General features: G+C 39.7%; 3 protein-coding genes across 7 annotated transcripts; 2 read left to right on the forward strand and 1 right to left on the reverse strand.

Moving 5' to 3' along the window:
- Positions 1-635: 635 nt before the first annotated feature.
- LOC129778386 (persulfide dioxygenase ETHE1, mitochondrial) lies at positions 636-3,098 on the reverse strand. 4 transcript variants are annotated; one of them, XM_055785261.1, is made up of 7 exons: positions 2,867-3,098; positions 2,545-2,747; positions 1,605-1,749; positions 1,308-1,522; positions 1,101-1,252; positions 919-1,037; positions 636-860 (listed from the first exon to the last, which is right to left on the reverse strand). In XM_055785261.1, exons 2-7 carry the CDS (start codon positions 2,737-2,739, stop codon positions 808-810), a joined length of 879 nt encoding a protein of 292 aa, XP_055641236.1. In that variant the 5' UTR covers positions 2,740-2,747; positions 2,867-3,098; the 3' UTR covers positions 636-807. The 4 variants fall into 4 exon arrangements, with proteins under 4 accessions (XP_055641236.1, XP_055641235.1, XP_055641238.1 ...); XM_055785260.1 differs by having other exon boundaries at positions 2,545-2,766; XM_055785263.1 differs by having other exon boundaries at positions 636-871; positions 2,545-2,766.
- An 8,133-nt stretch (positions 3,099-11,231) lies between these two features.
- LOC129778389 (thioredoxin, mitochondrial) lies at positions 11,232-12,468 on the forward strand. The gene is made up of 3 exons (XM_055785266.1): positions 11,232-11,338; positions 11,505-11,633; positions 11,851-12,468. The coding sequence occupies exons 1-3, from the start codon at positions 11,285-11,287 to the stop codon at positions 12,142-12,144; spliced, it is 477 nt and encodes a 158-aa protein (XP_055641241.1). The 5' UTR covers positions 11,232-11,284; the 3' UTR covers positions 12,145-12,468.
- Positions 12,469-20,363: 7,895 nt separating this feature from the next.
- On the forward strand, positions 20,364-24,231 carry LOC129777852 (EF-hand domain-containing family member C2). 2 transcript variants are annotated; one of them, XM_055784404.1, is made up of 6 exons: positions 20,364-21,034; positions 21,659-22,200; positions 22,258-22,771; positions 22,834-23,163; positions 23,225-23,862; positions 23,931-24,231. In XM_055784404.1, the coding sequence occupies exons 1-6, from the start codon at positions 21,023-21,025 to the stop codon at positions 24,142-24,144; spliced, it is 2,250 nt and encodes a 749-aa protein (XP_055640379.1). In that variant the 5' UTR covers positions 20,364-21,022; the 3' UTR covers positions 24,145-24,231. The 2 variants fall into 2 exon arrangements, with proteins under 2 accessions (XP_055640379.1, XP_055640378.1); XM_055784403.1 differs by lacking the exon at positions 20,364-21,034 and adding an exon at positions 21,449-21,575.
- The last annotated feature ends 286 nt before the right edge of the window (positions 24,232-24,517 follow it).

Raw genomic sequence — 24,517 nt, forward strand, 5'->3', positions numbered from 1 at the left:
CCCTGAGTCGGGCAAACCCACATTATTTACCCTATATTTAAGTGTTTGTGAAATGTTTCCCAAAGGTAAATATCCGGGACGCAAACCAGGAACAAAATAATTCTCTGAAGGCATGCAACAAGCAAACCAAACAACTCAAAAAAGCATGACACTCGCACCGATAGCTTTCGATGCTATCGACATTGCTTGGTATCTATAAATGGAAGCTAACGGTATCTAAAATTGAGCTAACGAACAAAATTCTTATCGACTCGATTTCTGTAGTAAGGCCCAATAATTGGTTGCAGCTCCGGTCCCAGGTATGTCTTGAAATGACGATAATGTCGCTTAGTTTTGTCAATTGCAAACGTACAGTTCTTCTCCCGGGTTTTCATACCTAGTGGATACCATACGGTTGGGCTATCCAACGTATCCAACAACTTCATGAAGATCTCTTCAGTCTATAGTTTATTATGAAACGATGACATTATAAAAGAATGAAGCTATTGTTATTTTTCGAAGTGATCTCGCAGCCAATCCAGAGGAGCCACATTGATGAATCGATAGTTACCTTTTGGCATAATGTTGCCTTAGTTATACATACCGGCTGTGGAAATTATGACGGTTGTGCTTAACCCCTAAGAAAACATCAAATATGCAAGTCAAACAGTTTATTGTTGACGCACTGGTCTAGATTCTTCATAAGAAACGCGGAAACGCTATCGTGTAACATTGTGATGTAACTAAAACTATATTTTAATACTTTAACATTGCCTGGAGTTGACTTGAGTCATAAGGAGTCATCCCATCACTGACTAGCGGTAGATTTTATTTGGGGATATCATACAATCCACACTCACGATTGGCGGGCACCGCTTTGTCTAAAAATATGCTGCATGTATTTTACTGAGTAATCGAATAATTTGGGCGAAGTAATACCAATCATTTTCGGGTAAGGTAGGTTGAGATTAGCCATGATCTCTACGAACGCGTCGATATCCTTTGTTAGACGAGGATTGTATTGCTTTTCTTCGGCCACTGTGGTTTCCATGTTGCCCCTAAAACAGGGAATACGTAACATAATTCAATCAAAAGCCATTAAGAATGATTATATCACGCACTTATAATCATGTGCTGGAAAGATTCGATAATTATCGGGAAGTGTAAATATTCTCTCATGGACAGATTTGTACAAGTTGCGTGAATCGCCTTCTTGAAAATCGGTGCGGCCGCAACCTCGGATCAACAGAGTGTCACCAGTGAAGACAATGCCCTAAAATTAGTGAGCGTTTCGGTGATATGTCCTAATTGTGCTCAAATTAACTAACCTGTTCATGAACAACGAATGTCATGCAGCCGTTGGTATGGCCGGGTGTACACATCGCCTTCAGCTCGAATCGTCCGAACTTTACCAGCTCATTATCTTTCAGATATTTATCAGCCTTCGCACCACTGCTCTCGGAGATCACACTAACCGTTCCCGGTAGCAACTGTTTCAGGTATCCGGTTCCAGTGATGTGGTCGGCATGCATATGCGTGTTCACTGAATATGATATGATACATAATAAAAACGCTGTAGTAGTAAAATCCCTTTGAACAACAAATCTAGAAGCTTCAATTATTACATGCATAGGTAAGCGTGAATCCCAACTCTTGTATCAGACTGGCATCTCGTTTTGCCTGTTCGAGCACTGGATCGATAAGAATAGCTTCTTTGCTGTTGATATCGCCCAACAAATAAGTGTAGGTGTGTGATTGTTCGTCAAAGAGCTGAAATGATAATGGGTTTATCATCGTTTGGAAGAGACATTCCAATCGCTTCCGCCGAAGCCGGTTTTCAAGGGGAAAGTTGTTTGCTACGGAATCGAGCAGCAGCTACGCAGAAAATATTACGTTTGGGGCATACCACTTTTATCGTTGTTTTAATTCTTTGATATAATCTAATCTGATAAGATAATTAGGTTCGATTAAAATATACGATTCATTTTTGCAAAATCTAACTGATATTTAATCAGTTGAACATATAGGTCATAGAGGCGAATGAACTGCAAAGTTTAAAGCCTCTTAAAAACAAAGAAAGAAAGAATATAGGTCATGTTCTAGAAACCACATCATAATATGTATTAGAGGTCAAAATCAAATCACTCATTTATTGAATAAGTCTCGGTAGACAAAACACAAAATACGAAATTCGCTTTGTAGGAGACGGTGTCGCGTTGTTAATCATCGAAAATAAAACGCAGACCAATAATCATGATGATTCAGCATCTTTGCGAAGGTCACCTACGGTTCCGGTGGTGTTCGTTAGTGCGTGATAAATGAATAAGTAAGCCGCTCCAAAATTGATTACAAACGTTCGAGAACAATATATTACCCTGAAATCGTTAGCTCGATACTGATAACATGATGTAACCGAATGTTTGCAGTACCAAATCTCAAAAACACTAACTGAATATTGATAAGATGATTGCACTCATTTACTACCACTTGAATGCACTTGAACCGTTCGTCTTAATTACAAAAATCATGTTCACCTTGAGTGAACAGTTTTAACGAGCTACATACCTGACGGAGGAAGAAATCCGACGAAAAAGGTTTGCGTTCGCCTAACATTCTCGCGTTACGATGCCTCGCAAGACTATGAGCAATATCCACCGAGGCGCTGACCTTTATGTATGCCGCAGATGTTGTGGTAATGCTTCGCGATAGCAACACAGGTGCCCTGGTAAAAGTAGCGAGAACACGAATAACGGTGGTCATGGTGTCTGCTGGGAAATATGTGAAAACCTAAAATTTCAAGCCAAAGTGGTTACAGTTTACTAATTAAACATCAAATTTATTTAGGCATGATCAACATAGATTAAGTTATCTGAACGTAAACACTTACTACCGAACTCAATAAACTCAACGAAAACACTTATTAGTACGAAGGAAGGAAACAGAGTGGCAATGCATTTGCTTGCTGAAGTACGTGACCGATGGTTCAAAACAAATTTTGGCAAATTCCGTTTATAAGCTTAATCACCTGTTGCTTATCGCAAAGATAATGCACACTAAAAATTATACACCAAAATAGATTCCATTCGTTACCATCGATCAAGTGAAGTAAAATACGCAAAACAGCTGTTGCATGCCTGTGAAATAGTGTTTGTGGAGCATTCGTAGCCGTAGATGGGTTGTTCAATTCAGTACATGATGTTCGAAGAACAAGCAGACCAGACCAATCTGCTGGAAAAATTATTATTCTGAAATTTCATATTTTACCTGAACATTAACTGGTTGTTCAAAATTTCAAATTAAAACTATGACGGGTTGAAAGTTTATGGGAAAAAATTCAGATGCAAATCAGCATGTGGAAACTTACAAACAAAACACAGTAGATTTCCAAGATGGCTGAAGAGTGGTTTTAGCAAGTTGGCCCACCTTAGGATATACTTCTACGCGCCTTGGACATTATCTCTACCCCTCCCTCTGTTGTCCAAGTGGACATTTTTCCATGTTTTGACAAAAAAAAATCGGAAAATTATTGAATCGCGCTTAAATTCCATTTTAAATTTGTTTCTAATTTCTATTCTATGGCTGGACATTGATAGGAATGTTAGATTTATGAATAGTAGCAGTTTGTTCCCCAATATTTCCCGTGAAGTTATCCATGTAGCTGTTTAGTTTCTTCCGAATTCCATTAACGTTATTATTACATTATATTGCGTTTCTTATTGACGTAGAACTACGTCTTTCATTAAGGGTGCCAAATCAGAAAACAGGTCACGTTTTTATGAAATAAAGTTAACGTGAATAACTATTTTTGCCGCGAACGAATTTTGGCGATTTACATAGCAAAAGAATCGGAAAATCCGTTAAAATACATGAAAACTTTTTTTTTTTTATAAATTCGTTTATTTTTACAGGCTCAGTTACATAAGTTTAAAGGAGCCGAAATCTTAAATATATTTTTAAAACTATATATATGAACAATTTTCTTAAATCTACGGTTAGTAATGTGGGAAACCGATTACTCGTGGTGGACTCGAGATTAAAAGGGTGACATTTTTTCAGGAAAAGGATGGGGTATAAGGAAATTATTACAATGTTGATAATCACACACACTCAATTCTTAAATCTATTCGTACATCAGTTGTGAATTTACATTTCATTCTTCTGTTTATAGCAAGCGGACCAATTACTCACAAAGGAAGAAATGGAGGGTATAAGGATATAAGGATAATCACACACGAACATCGATAGATTTAAGGAAAACATATATTTGGGACATGTAATCAAGGTCTAGCCGAGCCAACACATCTCTCACCGGCACATTGGGCTGCCTTCCTCTAGCCCGAAGGGAGTTCTCTAAATTCGATCTGGCAACAAGATACACCTCACACGACCAAACAACGTGTTCGATGTCGTGGTAACCTCGGCCACAAACGCAGATATTGCTGCCGGCCAGATTGAAACGAAAGAGTAGCGCGTCTAACGAACAGTGATTGGACATGAGTCGGGAGAAGGTGCGAATAAAGTCCCGACTCAAGTCCAGACTTTTGAACCATGGTTTGAGGCTAACCTTAGGGATAATCGAGTGAAGCCTACATGAAAACTTTAAGTGTTTCTATTTTCCCATACATTTGTTCTGTCCATTTGTGTGCTTCCCCGAACAGAGCTGTCAATAACGAGCAACTTATCGACGAGCAGCGAAGGGGAAATTGTAGGATTCAAAGTCTCCGTGAACAAAGGAAAAGGAGAAGAATGAAGGGGAATACTTGCCTAGGGTATAAACAGTGGATCTCGCTGAGGCAAACTTCCATTCGCCATTGGACTGTTGAGCAATCCAGTTCACTTTGCTTTCGCTGCGCTTCGATCTAAGATTGGACCCCACCAGTGGTAATCTAACTTGGATATCGTCGTGTGGTTTTTTTCAGTTCGTTTTTGGCGTTATTCGTATCGTGTGTTTTTTTTCCGCGTCTGACTTTATGGCGAAGCAGGCATCAAGGTTGTACGCCAAAAAATCATTTGGGGAATACCAAGCATCTTGAATGTCATACTGGAATGTTATAAGTCATTTGGGTTCGCGTGCCAGTCGCAAAACTGCCTCCACTAAGGGTGGCAGCTGCGCTTATCTCGAGCATGAGAAAGTAATGCAACTTTTTTCGAGGCCCGTAATATAAACAGATTTTTTTCTTTGAGAATAACGCAAAATGATGAGAAGTGTTAATATTCCTAGTAGTTTCAAGCCACCAATATATGGCTCTGTATGCGTGTTATGGCGAACGCTTGTTTGGCGCTTCATTGTTGTTGTTTCCTCGCGGTGCCAAAGATATATTGATGTAGTTATGAGATGTGGAATAATGGTGCTGGTGCCACATGTATGTAATCGACTGTAGCCGAGTCTATATCAATCGCGAAAAAGGCCACCGGAATTGCGTTCGACGTAAATTTTCAATGCATTGACATGAAAATAATTGCGACATATGATCAGCTAGTGTATTGTTCTGCGAGGACAAGAATGAATCATCAATCAATCATCGTCAACTGATTCTACAATAAAAAAAAGGGTGGGTTATATCTATGATATAACCGCAAGGTTGACGTGGAACTACCTTAGCTTAGCAATCATTCGTTTGTATTGACTAAATTCTTGATTGAATGAAACAGTTTCCAAATTCAATTGAGTTCAATATATTTGCTCTGTGAGTGAAAAAAATGAACAAATGCCATGTAAAGTCAATTCATTTATTGTGATTGATTGATCTTCGTTACAAGTAAATTTAATGACGGACCTTTTACGTTTGGTATGATGACTAGAACAAAATATATGTACGGAAGAATTATCAAACGTTTGATGAACCAGCCTAAGGCTGAAAATCTTTCCAATAAAGACAAAAAAAAATTATCAAACGATTATTTTATTTTACATTTCCCTCTGAAGTTTACATCCCGAAACTGTACATACGTCTCGAATCTCGAATTTGCTTCAAAATGGGAAGTTCATTCGCTTCTAGTGTCGATGCACGATTTTCCCAGGTTCCTAAGTCTAGAAGATCTTTGTAGGACAGACATATTCCACTCTGCACAAAGGCAAGCGAGGACAAAAGTACTCGCAGTTTGCATTTATTTGCAGAGCCGATTTCCCCAGAAACCTCGGTTTTGAAGTCTGTGTAAGTCTGTGTTAGGGAAACACATTTCAATCGGAACAAAAATACCCCCGATTTGTATGAATTCGCAATGCCGATTTCCCCACGCTCCATGGATTTGAAGTCTGTGTTAGGGAAACACATTCCAGTCGGAACAAAAATACCCCCGACCTGCATGAATTTGAAATACCGATTTCTCCAGGCACCTTGGTTTAGAAATCTCTATTGGGGAACACATTTCGGTGGGAACAAAAGCTCCCCCTACTTTCGTGTGTTTGCAATGCCGATTTCGCTGCTTGGTTTTAAAGTCTGTGTTAGGGAACATTTTTCGATGAGAACAAAAGTCCCCCTACTTTCATGTATTTGCAATGCCGATTTCCCCAAGGCTGCTTGGTTTTGATGGCTGTGTTAGGGAAACCGTAAATCGGGCCAATCAAAACGATGCAGTTAGGGCGTTTAGATAACGCCCAATATTTTACAGTTATTCAATTGTTTATCTAATGAAAAACAACATTTTGTTAGTTGCGATAGATGCGTAGAAATATTCCCTATCAATTGATGCAAACATCTCTCCTATCCAGTACGAAATGTTCGAGCTATAAGCATTCGAAATCTTTCATTTTTTCCTGCATGTTCTGTGTTTAGGTTTTCATTTTACCCTCCATATATTCCGGTTAGACGTAGTCCCACGTCAAAAACAATTAAGAGATTATTCTACTAAGCAGTTGTTTCTAAAATTTCACAGCACTATAGATAATGTCCGAGGCGACTTATATAAAATAACAGCGTAGTTCTACGTCAACAATGCGGTCGTATCTTGGATACAGCCTACTATAATTTTTTTTATTTTTTGAAACTTTCAGCCATCCTCTGCTCTTCTGAGCCTCCTAAACTGGTTCGTACCAGCAAAAACGCCCTTATAAGTGCCGCCATGTGTGTTTACAATTGACTTATTACCAACATCAATTGATTTTACATACAGATACGGATAAATAATTCAAGATTTTTGTATCACCTGAATTTTAACATATTTAGCCATTGAGTTCGTTTCCCTGGTCGTTTGGCGAAGATGTGTCACGGAGGGGAAAGAACAAAGATCTTTGGATCACAATTTCTTATTAAAATTTCAAAATACAAGTTGGCATATTTTAGAAATCAAAGCAGTGTAGTAGTTTTTGGAAGGTTATCTTCAAGGATGACCACAAATGCTCCCGCTGATCCCGTAAAAGTTTCGGAGGTACTCATATTTCAGGCAAACACGAACGATGTGTTCGACCGAATTTCGGATCCCGTACGGTTCGCAAAGGGGATGAAAGAATGTCCTGTTGAAGTTACGCGATATTTTAATACCGGTCTTGTTTATGGAGCTTTTCATATTTCAAATTTGCTTCAGGCCCCAATTCGAAATTGTTTCTGATGGTATTTCCCACTCAGACCACCAGCATCTTCCATTGGTCCCTAACCAAAGTGTGTATCACCTGTTGTAAGATTTCTTTTGCTAAGGCGGGCAGGTGCGAAGATGTCAAACGGAGGTTCCCCTATTTCAGCGCATACCTAGACTGTTGGTATTGATGGTAGCAAGCCAAAGATAATCCGCAGTGAAGTTTATCTCTGGCCAGGCACGTCAGTTAGAGACTATCTTTGGCCACCCTTAACCGGATCATTCGGTTATTAGTCCAGTGCGGTTTGGTAATGTTTTTTGAAAAAAAATATAGGAGGTTGTGTCCAAGACACGACCGCATTGTTGACGTAGAACTACGCTGTACTTAAATTCAAGTCGCTTGTTTATAAATGCGAATATTATTTTATAATGCTACGAAATTTTAAAAATAGCCATTCTACCAGTTTGGTCGCCCTGAAATATTTTTCTCTTGTAGAATCATTTGACGACTATTGTTTGATGAATCATTTTTTGTCTTCACATAACAATACATGCTTGAGATAAGCGCATCATCCTTAGCCTGATGTCACATTAGGCGGATTCGCCGCCGCGGATATCGCGACGGTTTTTTTTTTCGATATGAATTTGCTTTCAAAACCGCCCCGCTCTATGTGACTAGCTCATTCATAATACACTGTAGATCCTTTACTCGCGGAATCCGCGGCGGCGAATCCGCCTAATGTGACATCAGCCTTAGTGGAGAAAGTTTTGCTACTGACAAGCGAATCCAAATCACATACAAAATTCCAGAACGACATTTACTTTCTTGGTGCCTAAATAAATGAAATAAACTCTTTCTGTTAATCTCAACAACCTAGAAAAGAGTAGCACTGCTTCATTATGATCAAGATTAGCGCAAATACAATCCTAGTTGAAAGGAGTTTTGCAACTGGCACGCGAACCCAAATAAATAAATAACTTATTAAAACTTATTGAAGAACTTGGTATTCCCTAATAATTTTTTGGTGCACAACCTTAATACCTGCTTCACCATAATGTCAGTTCAATGCATTGATGCAATGTCAAAGGCACCAACGAAGCCTTTATGAGACTTCGATCTTTTCTTCTCGATCTTTCGATCTTTTTGACCGCAGAAGAAAAATGTAAATTTGTTTTTCAGTGAACATTGATTTCAATCTCACCAAAAACCACTTGACGAATTTTATAAACATTGGATCCTTTTCAAGGTTGTCAAATTAGTGGTCGTTTACACCATCACATTCACTAGGCTGACATCAGATCCAGCTGAAGCGTTCTTTTCTAGAACAGGGACTACTACCAAGATTTTGACTAGACAGATTTCATACGATGAATTACCACATATCCATATCCCTAACCTGACCCGTCACACAAAAATTGTTGCCTCTCTAACTTCGAGTAAACCGCAAGTAATCGGTGGAAAATATAGATTTAAGTTGAAATTTTGTATAAACAAATCATGAATTAGTGGTTCCGCAAAGCGTATGCGATTGAGCCTTAGAAATAAATGAATTGAAAAAAAAAGATTTCGACTAAATGCCACGTATGACACGATTGTATTTTATTAGATTATTATCGGCAGAGTTCTGAATGAATATCAGTTGTCGAATTTGTAATAATAATTTTCAATTGATTTATTTAATTAAGGGGGTAGTACATTATGAACATCATAAATCGTGATTTGATTTCTACGATTTTTTTCAACGAGAAAATAAATTACTATGATTAATCTGATATCACAGTTTCATAAGGCATATATTACTTAACAAACAAAAAATATAGTGGTATCAATTGAACTGTCCCCTGAATAGTCGCAACCGGTTTTTTGAAACCTTGCAGCCAAAACCTCGTGAATTGGTGGAAGTTCTTTCTTTTTTCGTTTTTCTGTGGACCTTTTCAACCAATGATTTTTTTTACGTAATCTTGGATATATTTCCTGTCATCGTACGTAGGATTTCTTCAAAGTATTGATTTTTGACGAAATGACATTTTTTGTAAAAAAATGCGTTTCTGCCTCAAAAATCGAGACAAAACATTCACTAAAATTTTATTTTTCAAAACATCAAAGAAATCCTACGTACGATGATAGCAAATTTAAAGGAGAATCTGGGAAAACCAATTTCATTAAAATCGGATGGACGGTTCTGGAGGTAGAACTCCCACCAGTTTGCAAAACATGGTTTCGAGAAAAACGCGTTTTAAATTTTGGATACGCGCTCCTTACGCAAAGACTTAGGACCACTAATTGGCTCGTAACTTTGGAACGGAGCATCGGACATGTGAAATGTGAAATGTAGAAATGTGATATGTTTATTCCATGTTTAAAAAAAAGACAACACTTCTATAGAACAAGTAGTTAATTGGAAAAAAGGCATTCGATTTCTTGGAATATCGATTCAGCAAAGATCGATACTGATTTAATCATTGAATCGATCCATCAAGATCGGTCTTTTTCTAAAGATCGCCCGACTCTAATATGAATATGTCATATTATATTTGTATAGAGAGCCGTATAAAGCGATATACGATCCTTGTCACACTGATATGTAATAGAATGTACGTATATACAGCGCAACATCGCGATATTAGGATGATTGTTATACCGATAAACGACTTAATGAAATCAATGATATCGAAAATCGAGTTTTTTCCATTTTATACGATTTAGATACACATGATGCATCCTTTGATTGTTATTTTATACGATTGTAATTTGATACGAATTTATATGTGACCTAGCCTGTGTAAGATATGCGATTTAATGTTTGCTGGGATACATTGGAGCGTTTTACGTAACCAAGAATCGCCAAGTTCACTCATGAATATGAATATTTGTATTGAATTTGCTATTTTATGTGTCGTGTGCTGAGGATGAGGTCTCTAACAGATTCCCGGACAACCCAATGAAAGTGTACTCCAGAAAATACTACACGGACACTTATACCAGGGACAGACATACAGCTGTACTAGCGTTGTACGTGTACAGCGTTGTATAGGTACCATTGTACCATGACAGACATACTTTGGTTGTACATTGTACCGTATGTCAAACTGAGAATCAGAAATTTTTCCGATTTTCATCACATATTTCAAGGGAAATTTTTTTATTAAGCGTTCAAACTATCAAACATAACAAACAAGTTTAAAATCTAAGTTAATAACTCAAGAGAAAGTCAATGAAAAGAACGTTCACCAAGTGATTTGATTCGGTTTGTTCATGCTACCCACCACTAACCGTCTATGGTGCTGCGCACAGTACAACTGTAGCCATGTACAGCGGTAAAATAGGTCGGTACAGGTACAACGATTGTACCGAGTTGCTTGCGTGGTTCTGGCGCTGTAAATGGTGACAGACATACAATTTTCGAAGTACAACGCTAGTACAGTTGTATGTCTGTCATAAGTATTATCCAGAGATACCTGTGCACCTATAAAAAATCATTTAAATATCATCGTTTGAAATTGCGAAGAAATTGACCATACAATCCATCAATTTGGTACCAAATCAAAAATTCAAATATCAAAAAAGAGGTTTAGTTTCACAGAACAGCAATACTAGAAGTGCATCTCATTAGACAAAACCCGCAAATATAAGTGCAATTCCGTTTCACAAAACCATATTTTATTATGTACATATCCGCCAGATAAGCGAACAGAATATGTAAACCTATCTCGCGAGACTTTGTGATTTACTCTGCATTTGACTAATTTTGTTTTAGAGTTCATCACGGAGTCCTCAAGAATTTATGAATGAATGTTTAGTTTGTTTTTGGATTGGATAGACGACTTGAGCAATTTATTCTTCGTGGTAAGTGTTGGTAAGAGCTTCTGATTGCAGTTTCCGCTGGATATCCAAAGATATATCTTGGAATGTTGACAGTAGCCACTATGATACATAATGAACAGCTGAAATCTTCATTTAAATTTAAATATCATTTGTTACATCTCAGCTAACTGACGCGATATCTTTTTAGACACAGAAAATGATACGTATCTTTCGCAATCACAATCTCGGGGATGGTTTCATAAGAAAAGCGTTTTCGCTATCAGCTCTGGCAGCCAAACGGTTCATCATCAAGGACCATTATGAATTTGACAAAAAGGTGAGTGATAGACAATTACGCTTCGCAACTGGATTTGGCGTACATCGAACGCTTACCAAATGACGACCGAGTATTGCTCATTGATGGTAGCAATAATATATAATCTGGAAGGAATCATCAACGAAGATACGATAAGCATATCACGCATAACTACTGAACTACTTTATCAATGCAATACATAGGACATGAACTATTTCATTCGCTTTTTCCGCTTCAGGTGATCAACAGCGACAATCCGGTGATCGTCAATTTTCACGCTGAATGGTGTGATCCTTGCAAAATACTTACCCCCAAAATGACCGAATTGCTGGAGCCATCGGAGGACATCGACTTGGCTATAGTAGACGTGGACGATAATGCCGAGTTGGTGCACACATTCGAGGTGAAAGCGGTTCCAGCGGTGTTAGCATTCCGCAACGGCGTCGTGGTAGACAAATTTATCGGCCTAGTGGACGCAACCATGATCGAGAATCTCATCGGGAATCTGACGAAGAAGAAACAACCATCGTAGTATAATGTGATCTTTTGTTGACTGGCTTAATTTGGTTTTTCAATGCCAATTGACCACTAATAAGCTCGTGCTCTCAAATGCACTTTACCACTCTGTTTCCGTAACGTGAGGAATTCATTCGCTTTGTTATTTTTATGATAATAATTTTTAGAATAAGAGTTGTATGTGTTTTCAACTAATGTAAATTGTTATGTTTTTCGAGACAATAAGACAATATAGATTACACATAAACGCCGCTCTTAATCACATATCGATGTTTCGTGTAGGATTAAGATAGTCAGAAATTGGGAAGAGAATACAATACAACATTTGATTTACAGAAAATGGGAACTTCATAATGCTTGCAGCTTCCGAACATTGTGATATATTTATGAGAGAATACAGTACTGCTCGAAAATTATCCAAACAAACAGACGACTTGGAAGACGGTTAGGAAAATGCATGACTGAAACCATACAAATGAAAGTGTGGAACTCTCTGACCATATGATTCTTTATTTCCTAGAAATGTTTGTCTCGTTTCCGTTCATCTACAAATTGTCGTACATGATATACCACTTTAAAGCGATTGCTTTTCGACGTTTTCTCAAAATACCATGAAGTTAGTTCTAATGAACTCTCCTTCACTGACGGATCATTCTTAAACGGGTCCACGGGCACACTATGATGTATGAATCATTGAAACGTTGTCCATCGATCACTGTTTTATATTTTCAGAGAGTCTCAACTGAATAAAGGCTATCCGTTAGATGAAGCTTGATATTGAGCATATTGAGAGTTTTGCGAATAACACATTTAAAATCCTAACAACTCACAACATCCTTTATGCTTCAGCAGACCTAATGGTTTAGTAAAGACATCCGTCAGCATCTCCTCTGTAGAGCAATACTGCAAGGCTATCTTCTTCGTACCACACGGCTCGTGCACTTGCAGTTTATCAGCATGACAACATATAGTCAGGTGAAATAAATAAATAAATCTTCGTAGCCACATTGGTTGGGCGTTCGCTTACTAAGCGATCGATCGTGAGTTCAAAACTCAGGGCCTTCAATTGACTTGGTTTTTTATAGAATAAATACGTCCACGCAACAATCATCAGCGATGGAGATCGATCCACGGTCGAATGGAGATCGATTCATCCATACGACTGCTCTGCTCTGCAAAAAAAAAACATCGGGCTGTTGTGTTATTAATAACACAACAATAATCATATCAACTGTCCCCGGTGGTCTAACTGAACAATGGAAGAACAGAAGGAATACTCCTACGCCTAAATGGCTACTGTGTAATGTGTCATATGCAATGGTACATGTGTGGCACCGTAAGCTATAATAATAACCTTGCAGATATGCCTCACAGTAATATCCCTCCTTGTATACATATACTTGATGCACACACAAACACGCACGTTACGAGTCATGTGCGATTCATATAGAACGTTACGGAAAAGAACGTCTACATTCCGTCAACGTCTCCACCAATTCACACATGCAGTCAATGCTTGCACCAGCACCGTCACGTCAAATGTCAAACGAATGATTTTTTCAATGTTGTCGCCATCTACAACAATTTTAAATTGCAATGCCCTCTTTCAAATCAGCATGCCTAGAATCAGACCTAAAATTAGAAAAATTCAATGAAAATCATTGAACTATATTATTCAAATTCATACAGCATCGTCGCATCCGCGTTGACGGAATTGAGTTTCGTATTACGAAATGGCGGAGTAGGCATGACAATATGGGTTTGCAGAAGAAATGAACACACTTTTCAAATAAAAGTTATGAATGAATTTTTTTTCCGAATAAAATTAGTACTATATGTAAATGAAAAATCACTTTTGTTTGCAGGTAGTAAAAAAATATCATACAGAAATTGTGTCTAGAGATAATTTTATATTATAATGGAAAGTTTCGGTGAGATTATCCTAAAAATCATAGAAAATAGTTTGAATTAGGGTCACTTAGGGCCGACTAATCTGATAGAGAAGAGTTGGCCTCATACAAACCAATGTCGTATCCAGATGTCGACACCATTGCGCCGTCAACGCGGACACCGACAGCAACGAAGGAGTGATTCGGTTTATCGGAGCGCGTTGGGTGATTCCTCGGTAAAGGATGTCACATAGGCGCAAATTGAGACGCGTAAAGCGCGAGTAACTTGGCGCGGCATAGTGCCTGTTTTTGTGTCTAATGAAAACAGATATAACGGCGCAAATTGGCCAGATTACGCGAGATGAAGGAGTGCTTGTGAGACAGGACCCGCGTGACGCTGTGGCTGAATCATAGTTTCTCTTGCTGGTCGTGCCGGTTGTGGTGGTTGTATTGGTGAACAATCATATAGCACCGTGAGTCTGACACTATATGGTTGTACCCGTCGGGTGTTTGTGTTAGTAAATAAATGTATCACGCAACTCTGTGTTATTATATGCGTGGCACGTTATTTACACCAAACTGCGACTCAATATGCGCTCCACCACGCTACGTTTGTGGCACGTATGAGGCGTGTTGGTAGTTCCGTGTACGCTTACGAGCGTTATACGCTTCTCAATTTGCACCTAGCTTTGCGCTCAAAAATGGCTACTGTGTAATGTACAATTTATAGATACGATAAAACATGTACACGATTAAAATCCGGCTCTGTTACAGCTAAAATGCTAATGAGCCTAAATAAATGAACAAATGGAATAACAAAAAACCATACCGTACTTCTTCAGAAGGTTAAGCACTTCACCTAAACGGGTCATTTGTATCTCTTCCTGCAGGATAACTTTATGCCCTCGACCTCTTTTGATGATCCGATGAGAAGGTCAGTAGTTGTCTGTTTCCTATAAATACACGGATCGGAATCTGTTGCTGTTAAATCATACTTAGTCAGAACCTCGTTCAGCTTGTGGTACCAATATCTTGTCGACTGCCACAGATTGTATATGCAACGTCTGAGCCGATATACCAGCTTCTCCTTCTGCTTGTTTAATATCCAACGGGCTGTGTGTTTTACATAAAAGTGCTGTACAACAAATCCTCCTCTCCGTTGCTACAGCTAGGAACGTACAAAACGTGGCATGACACGTAACCGGTGCAAACGACTCCTCAAAATCAACATCAGGGCGTTGAGTAAAACCTTGTGCAACTATTATGTTCCATCACCTCGCCACGTTCGATTCGCTTCAGTCGAAACACCCATTCCGAACCCACTGCCATCTTTGGAGGTAGCAACGGAATGAGATTCCAAGTTCTACATTTATTTATTTATTTTAGCTTAACGTCTTTACAACATGGCCTGATTAACAATTTTTCTCCAATTAACTCGGTTCGTGGTTATCTCTCTCCAATTCCGCGGACACCCCGTGCTCACTATGTCATTCTCCACCACCACCTTGCTCGTTGCGCTCCTCGTCGTCTCGTACCAGCCGGATGAACACCATTTTTGCAGGATAGTTGTCCGATATTCTTGCAACATGTCCTGCCCAGCGTATTCATTCAGCTTTGATCACTTACTGGATACTGGGTTCGCTGGTAAGTTGCGTGAGCTCGTGGTTCATCCTTCGCCTCCATACCACCTGAGCTCGTGGTTCATCCTTCGCCACCATACGCCGTCCTCCTGTACACCGCCGAAGATGGTTCTTAATACCCGTCGTTCAAAGACTCCGAGTGCTCGCAGGTCCTCTTCGAGTATTGTTCAAGCTTCGTGCCCGTAGAGGACAACCAGTCTTATTAGCGTTTTATATAGGGAACATTTCGCACGACTGCTAAGTCTGTATGACCTTAAGTGTTTGTGGAGACGAATACGGTACGAATAGGTACGAAGCCCATTGATAATGCGCCTCCGGATCTCGCGGCTGATGTCATTGTCAGACGTTACCATTGAGCCAAGGTAGACAAATTGGCCCAGTTCCTCTAACTCATCGCCGTCGATCATTACACTGCTACCTAATCTTGTCCTGTCGTTCCCAGATCCGGAAGCCAGCATGTAATGCGTCTAGCATTGATTTTCAGTCAAATTCTCTCTGCTTCGTGCTAAAGTCTAGTGTAATGTTCAGCTACCGTCTCAGATGTCCTGTCGACAATGTCTACGTCATCAGCGAAGCAGATGAATTGACTGAATCTATTGAAAATCTTACCACGAAAGTTAAACGCCGCTCGTCTCATAACACCCTCTAGCGCAATGTTGAACAGTAAGCAAAAGAGCCCATCACCTTGTCAAAGACCCCTGCGGGACTCGAATGAACCAGATAATCCACCCGATATTCGTACACAGCACTGTATTCCATCCATCGTAGCCTTAACCAGTCTTGTCAGCTTCACGGGGAAGTCGTTTTCGTCAATGATTCTCCATAGCTCTTTTCGTGTTATCGAATCCTATGCGGCTTTAAAGTGGATGAATAGGGACTCGTAGGGACTCTGTTGCAAGGTCTTGACCATTTTAGGTCAGTAGTAGACCAACCTTCGATGAAGCCGGCTCGATAACCTCCCACAAATATGTTTGTCAGTGGCGATAGACGACGGAAGACGATTTGGAGAAGCACTTTGTAAGCGGCATTCAGGACGGTGATTGCTCGAAAGACCTCACAGTCTAGTTTGTCCCCTTTCTTGAAGATAGGGCAAAAAACCCCATCCTTCCACTCCAGCGGTAGTTGTTCTATTTCCCAAATTCTGACAATCAGCCGATGCAGATAACTAACCAATTTTTCCGGGCCCATCTTGATAAGTTCCGCTCCGATGCCATCTTCGCCAATTGATTTGTTGTTCTTGATCTGTTTGATAGCATTCCTAACTTCATCTATCGTTGGGGTAGGTACATCTTAATTATTTACTGCACCAACGTAATCGCTTCCATCATCATCTTGGTCCTCTACCTGTACGCTATTCAGGTGTTCATCAAAGTGCTGCCTCCACCTTTCGGTCACATCTCAGTATACTCCCATCCTTATTCTACATTGTTCATGCGAATTCATTTCATCGTCCATACCACAGGCACCAGCTTCTACAAAACTCACCGACTCTTCCATGGCACATGCAAAACCAACATCGTAGTCTAACGCAGTATCATCAAAATTTCGTGGAGCACGTTCACGTTCATCGGTCGAACGTCCTCAGCAAAATCGTTTTTTTTGACGTGGGACTACGTCTAACCGGAATATATGGAGGGTAAAATGAAAACCTAAACACAGAACATGCAGGAAAAAATGAAAGATTTCGAATGCTTATAGCTCGAACATTTCGTACTGGATAGGAGAGATGTTTGCATCACTTGATAGGGAATATTTCTACGCATCTATCGCAACTAACAAAATGTTGTTTTTCATTAGATAAACAATTGAATAACTGTAAAATATTAGGCGTTATCTAAACGCCCTAACTGCATCGTTTTGATTGGCCCGATTTACGGTTTCCCTAACACAGCCATCAAAACCAAGCAGCCTTGGGGAAATCGGCATTGCAAATACATGAAAGTAGGGGGACTTTTGTTCTCATCGAAAAATGTTCCCTAACACAGACTTTAAAACCAAGCAGCGAAATCGGCATTGCAAGCACACGAAAGAGCCTAGAGGCGAGTGAACTGAAAAGTTTAAACCCTCTTAAAGCCAAAAAGAAGAAAAAGAACACACGAAAGTAGGGGGAGCTTTTGTTCCCACCGAAATGTGTTCCCTAATAGAGATTTCTAAACCAAGGTGCCTGGAGAAATCGGTATTTCAAATTCATGCAAGTCGGGGGTATTTTTGTTCCGACTGGAATGTGTTTCCCTAACACAGACTTCCAATCCATGAAGCGTGGGGAAATCGGCATTGCGAATTCATACAAATCGGGGGTATTTTTGTTCCGATTGAAATGTGTTTCCCTAACACAGACTTCAAAACCGTGGTTTCTGGGGAAATCGGCTCTGCAAATAAATGCAAACTGCGAGTACTTTTGTCCTCGCTTGCCTTTGTGCAGAGTGGAATATGTCTGTCCTAACATGATCTTCTAAACTTAGGAACCTGGGAAAATCGTGCAGACATTAGAAGCGAATGAACTTCCCAGTTTCAAGCAAATTCGAGATTCGAGAAGTATGTACACTTTTGGGATGTAAACTTCAGAGGGAAATGTAAAATAAAATAATCGTTTGATATTTTTTTTTTGTCTTTATTGGAAAGATTTTCAGCCTTAGGCTGGTTCATCAAACGTTTGATAATTCTTCCGTACATATATTTTGTTCTAGTCATCATACCAAACGTAAAAGGTCCGTCATTAAATTTACTTGTAACGAAGAACAATCAATCACAATAAATGAATTGACTTTACACGGCATTTGTTCATTTTTTTCACTCACAGAGCAAATATATTGAACTCAATTGAATTTGGAAACTGTTTCATTCAATCAAGAATTTAATCAATACAAACGAATGATTGCTCAGCTAAGGTAGTTCCACGTGAACCTTGCGGTTATATCATAGATATAACCCACTAATTTTTTTGTTTTCAGCCTCATTGTCCGAGTTGTTACACTCCGGATCTTCCTTAATCTCCTCCCCAATCGTTACTATCTCGTTATCCGCCGCTTGCCGTGGTGTGGGAAGCGAAGCATTCCACGGAAGCAACTTCGCATCTTGAATAATTGTAATTAAATCCGCTTCAGGAAATATGAATCGGTATTCTTTGTGCTTCATCAATTAGTCGCCAAAAACCAACACCGTACAAATGAAACACAAATTTCTTCATTACTCGAGAGTTAAACAAGCAAACGAAACCAAATTTGGCATGTGGAGGTATTAGGGTGCAAAAAATGTTTTTACGGTGGTTAGACACTCCACCCCCCTCTTTAAGGGGGGGCTGCCATACAAATGAAACACAAATTTTTGCATAACTCGAGAATTAATGAAGCAAATGGAATACAATTTGGCATATGGAGGTTTTAGGGTGCAATAAATGTTTTTACGGTGGTTAGATACTCCTCCCCCCTCTCTAAGAAAGGGAGGGGGGGGGGTAGGTAGGTATTACATACCAATTTTCATGTCGATCGGTTCAGTAGTTTCCGAGTCCATAAGAATCAGACAGACAGACAGAAATCCATTTTTATATATATATATATATATATATATATATATATATATATATAGATTTGTTAATTTGAAGCTTGATATAATGATTAAGCATTATTGAGAGATTGAGAGACAACAAGTGTAGCTCAGTGTACAATGCTACATTTTATGTTTAGACCGTATTGGTTTGGAAATATTAGGCGATTTGCTTAGGGGTTACAAATTCCCCCCATTTCTCCTACTTTTAGAGTATGACATAAAAAAATCCATTTGCGTAAATTTGTTTTACCATGCCATACAAATGAAACACAAATTTCTGAATTACTCGAGAATTAATGAAGCAAACGAAACCAAATGTGGCATGTGGAGGTTTTAGGATGCAATAGATATTTCTATGGTGGTTAGACAATCCTCCCGCTCTCTAAGGGTGGGCTATCATACAAACGAAACACAAACTTCTGCATAACTCGAGAACTTATCAAGCACAATTTGGGATGTGAGGGTTTTTGGGTTTGAGAAATGTTTCTATAATGGTATGAGGCCCCGCCTCCATCTGGAATGGAGAGGGGGTCCCACAAAAATATTACACATATTTTAACCAAACATAACAATTGAAAATTTTCGGAAAACTCTAAAGGAAAAAGGGAAAATTAGGAAAAATTCCCAATTCCCATATGTTCTACGATTACATAGTAAGAAAACGTGAAAGTTTGAAGGCATTGATAACAAAAAACATATTTTGGGCGGGACGAAGTTTGCCGGGTCAGCTAGTACTGAATAAATCTATACTCGCGTCGGTGTGTCAGACTGAAAGTGTTAAAAAAGTGACACACGTCCCCTTTGTACCAACACATGCGATACGCTAAGCGATGACGAACGACGAATAACGAATAACGATCGCAAAGTAGTAGTGTTGATATTTTCTGAGAAATGAACGAATTATTGATTTCTCGGTCTGACAGACCAATGCGCGAGTATAGGAGTGTTAAAAAAATCGTTTTAAGCATACTTAACAACTAAAATGATGCGACAACATTTAGGACCAGTTCCTCGTTTCGGCTGTTTAGAGTGTTGTTACGACCGATTTTGAAAAAATATGATTGTTTCTCGGTGGTATTTTGTGTTTTTCGGATCCTGGTAATTATTTATCATGTAAGCAAGAAGTAAGGTTTTAATTCTCGAGTTATAGTTGCAGTCAACGAAAAATGGGTCGCGCGCATAATTGCACGGGAACACAGCGGATGGTCATCCGCAAAAAGTCCATGTCAGGCAGCAGCCAACGCGAAATCACAGAGTATTTGGGACGCAAAAAATCCGAAACGACCTAATGCCCAAGAAAAACGACTGCGAAGGATGACTCTGCCATAAAACAAGCCTCCAAGAAAGAATCCTTCAAGGCCTCGAAAAAGATCCGTGATGAATTGAACTTGTCTGTAAGTTCCCTGACAGTTCACCGGCGGCTAGTGGAGTAGGGGCTAGACGGTAAAAGCTCCCAGAAAGTCCCGAAAGACCACTTCGATTAGATCGGTCCGGAGAAAGAAAAGTAGTGGCGAAATATACTGTGGTCGGGTGAGACGAAGGTAAACCTCATCGGCTCGGACGGAAAAACTTGGGACCATCGCCCAATAGGCTGCGCTTACATGCCACAGTATACCACGAAGACATTCAGAATTGGAGGAGGGAACGTCATGGAGTGCCAGCGCAGTCACCAGATCTGAACCCCATAGAGAATCTATGGGAGATCGTGAAAAGGTCGGTGTACACGGAGAAGTCGAAGAATAAGCAGCAACTGTGGGATAGGATCAAAGCGTGTTGGTACGCCATCCCGGTCACCACGTGTCGAAAGCTGGTGGAATCCATGTCGAACAAGGTGTGTGAAGTGATGCGCAACAAGTACTAACCTTAGAAGCTTTTCACGGTATGAATTTTCTTTTTTTTTACCATGAATTTTAAAACTGGTCTTAATTTTTGTCGCGTCATTTTAGTTGTAAAGTATGCTTGAAACGCATTTTTCAATTAATGACTATTGTGTTAACTAGATATGTTCGTACAACGCAAATGAATTATTATAAATGGATTGAAGCTCTGGATTGGATTGTTCTTTCTCAAAGTTTTGTCACTTTCTTTTTTTTTGCTCCACTGTATATATTCTTCGAGGAATTGTTTACGTGAGCAATACCCAATATAGCTACCTGAACGCAGTATCATGCGCAAATGAGCGCCCAAAAAACCATAGAAACGAAGTGCTTCTATGGTGATAGCGTCTGTTTAGCACATTCTGGATCAGCAATTTATTGTATTTGGAAATTGTTCATTAGTGGCTGCATTCGGCTGTGCTTAGAATTCTCCTGTGAAGTAAAATGCTTCGGTGCTCTGGTCTTCCCTTCCTACCGGGCAATACTTTTCCTGATGTAAAATATATTGAAAACACATTGCAAATATCTCAATATCAATATCTCAATATCTCATCTCAAGTTTGATTTGTGTTTTTCAGATCGGCCAAACTAGATTCCACAAGTCGCATCATTTCGATCGATGGAATCGCATTTGCATGTTATCCGAACAGAAACGTCCCGGAGTAGGTGGTAAACATTATTCTGCAACTGATGGCCCGGAGTACTGTTTGCCTTCGCTATATCCACCCCAAAAGGGCCCACTGCTTCCGTCGTGGCTAACCAACGACCGGAAAGTCTTGTGTTTCCATGGATACATTCAGGAAACGCTAACTGAAGTGGATCGCATTCCGTATCAAATACGGAAAGTTAAAATCCTATACTATCTTGAGGATGGCACGATGCAGGTAAGCGAACCACGAACGCTAAATTCCGGCATCCCACAGGGTTGCCTGGTAACGCGCCAACGCATACCCCGACCGCAGCCATACGATGGCGAGTTTACATCGCTGCTCGATTTGAATATTAACCACACGGTGCAACTGTTCGATCGGGTATACACCATCACCGGATGCGATGAGTACACTAGAAATTTTCTGAACAGACTCGGCGTTTCAGTTCCCGAATCAGTGGAGGCCCCAATGTTAGTATATGATATTGTACTACTCTTCTTTAACTTTATATAAACTGAACTTTCCAGTGACCCCAGCACGGAACTGCGCAAAAAACAAGATGCCGCGAAATTGGCCAAGAAACCGGCATACAAAATCGACACCTTGGGCAAGTTTATTGAATACGACCGAAAGGTGCTACGTTTCCAGGGATTTTGGGATGACCGGTCGAGTCTCTTCGGCGATTTACACGAGCTGGAAGTGCTCTATCACTTGAGCGACGATTCCATTGAGATTAAGGAAAATCTCCCGATAAATTCGGGGCGAGACTCGAACGGGATGTTTCTAAGGAGAGGTCGCCTGCCGAAACGATTCGAACGAATTCCGACGATGGGCGAAAGTGCACCCATCACGGTGCTGAACGTACTTGGTGGTGGGCTGAAGGGAGGACGCTATTTGAACGATTGCGTTGGAATCGGTAGAATCGACGACAACTACTACAAGGACTCAGATTTGGCCATAGGAAAAAGTATTAACGTTTATGGTCGAACAATAGCTCTCACAAGTTGTGATCAGTTTACACAGGATTACTACAGGAACAAGGTATGTGAAAAGTTTCCAAACAAGTAATTAAATAATGTAAACATTAAACGTTGGGATTTCAGTTTGGTATCGAAGATTTTACACCGATTCTTGGGTATAGCGTGAGGCGGAATGAATTCCAACAGCGTGTTCGTAGAGAACGGGAGCTTCCACCTTACAATGGCTGGGGTTCCCACGAGGATTCCGAAGGAAATTGCATGACCGTTGAACCTAAACCACCAAAAATAGATTTTCGTAAATTTGTGCTATACGATCGGTGTAATCTTCGCTTCGGGGCTCGCATGATTTCCGACATCAAAGAAAATAACGATCGATTTTTCGTTATCACATACTATCTCAATGACGACACTGTATCAGTTTATGAATTGATGATACGAAATTCAGGTTTTCAGGTAAACAATATTCTTCAATAATAATAGAACAGAATTTACATTCATCGATTAAAATTTCCAGGGGGGTGAATTTATTAAGCGTTCTAGGATTCTACTACCGAACCAAGACATTTTCATCTCTTCCCGACCGAGATATTACCAAGCCAAAGATTTTTACCTTGGCCAAACGGTCATCTTACAAGACCACAAGTTCAGCATAACGAATGCTGACATCTACGCACTCTCGTTCATGGAGGCACACTGTGAAGAGTTCCACCTGTCCAACGTGTCGAAGATTTTGCAGAAAATACGGAATGCGTTGCAGCCCATCTATAAGGATTACATCGCAAAACATTTGGCCAAAGTGGATCATAAAAAAATAGACGGTAAAACGGTAGCCACTGTGAACTACGAAGCTCTGCGAGAGATGCTTACGGAGCTGATCGGTGATCAGATTATCGAGCAAGAAATCGTTACATTGTGTCGTCAATTTTCCGCTGAGTTCAAGCAAGATGTGAAATGCGACAAGGAGTTGGTAAGATCTGCTGTTCATGGCGAATTGACGCGAGAACTCTGGAACGATCTGGAGCGGACGAAGGAGCACATGTATCATTTGAATCCGACCTCCAATGGATGGATGAGTGCAAAACATATTTGTGGCACGTTGAAAGCATGTAGAATTCCCCTAGACAACGCACTGATTGATGCAATGCTCAAAGTGTAAGTTATATTCGAATATATGTTGGAATTTGAATTCATTTTATAAATGCGTGTCTCGCCCATAACAGCTTGAACAAGAACGAGCGGGGCGATTTCGAGGTGAAGGATTTCCTTAACATGCTGAATCCCATCGAAGTTCCCTGTAAACCACTGCAACCATTGAATATCAAACACGACGTTTGCTACTTTACTCCTTACCAGGTCAGCGGAAATCTGGTCGATTGGGAACAACTGCTAGCCAGTATCGATCTGGAGAATAATTTGACGGCACAAACATCATAAACATTGCTCAAAAAATATTTTTAATGATTCTCAGGTGTGTAAAGACTTTCGATATATTTCTAATAAAATGTATTTAGTAGCTCCTTATCTTGCCTGTTACGGTTTATACGTTCGTCGCCAAGTTATCTTTGAGTGATCGTTAAACCTCTGCGGAGGGCAAATCTCCTAATCCTATATTTTTCTTGGAAAAGTAGACATTTTTTATGTTTTTTTTTTGGAAAAAAATTAAACACAGAAACAAGTATGATATGCGACTATACGATTGTGGGAAAAAGAACAAAAAACAACATATACCGTGAGTCTCGTTTATTCCTACCAGAGCCAAATTTCGTTCACTTTGCATAAATACACTGATTTATATAGCTAATTTTTT

Source organism: Toxorhynchites rutilus, chromosome 3, assembly GCF_029784135.1.
Source record: "Toxorhynchites rutilus septentrionalis strain SRP chromosome 3, ASM2978413v1, whole genome shotgun sequence".
In the NCBI taxonomy this organism is placed as follows: Eukaryota; Metazoa; Arthropoda; class Insecta; order Diptera; family Culicidae; genus Toxorhynchites; species Toxorhynchites rutilus.

Excerpts from the sequence above, each read along its gene's own strand:
- LOC129778386 (XM_055785261.1), bottom strand. The coding sequence starts at position 2,739 with ATGACCACCGTTATTCGTGTTCTCGCTACTTTTACCAGGGCACCTGTG. Across the intron at positions 1,523-1,604 it reads ATTCACGCTTACCTATGCAT|TGAACACGCATATGCATGCC; the intron begins GTAATAATTGAA and ends TATCATATTCAG. Across the intron at positions 861-918 it reads ACCTTACCCGAAAATGATTG|ACAAAGCGGTGCCCGCCAAT; the intron begins GTATTACTTCGC and ends GCATATTTTTAG.
- LOC129778389 (XM_055785266.1), top strand. The coding sequence starts at position 11,285 with ATGTTTAGTTTGTTTTTGGATTGGATAGACGACTTGAGCAATTTATTC. Across the intron at positions 11,339-11,504 it reads TGAGCAATTTATTCTTCGTG|ACACAGAAAATGATACGTAT; the intron begins GTAAGTGTTGGT and ends ATATCTTTTTAG. Across the intron at positions 11,634-11,850 it reads ATTATGAATTTGACAAAAAG|GTGATCAACAGCGACAATCC; the intron begins GTGAGTGATAGA and ends TTTCCGCTTCAG.
- LOC129777852 (XM_055784403.1), top strand. The coding sequence starts at position 21,525 with ATGCTTCGGTGCTCTGGTCTTCCCTTCCTACCGGGCAATACTTTTCCT. Across the intron at positions 22,772-22,833 it reads AGGATTACTACAGGAACAAG|TTTGGTATCGAAGATTTTAC; the intron begins GTATGTGAAAAG and ends TTGGGATTTCAG. Across the intron at positions 23,164-23,224 it reads TACGAAATTCAGGTTTTCAG|GGGGGTGAATTTATTAAGCG; the intron begins GTAAACAATATT and ends TAAAATTTCCAG.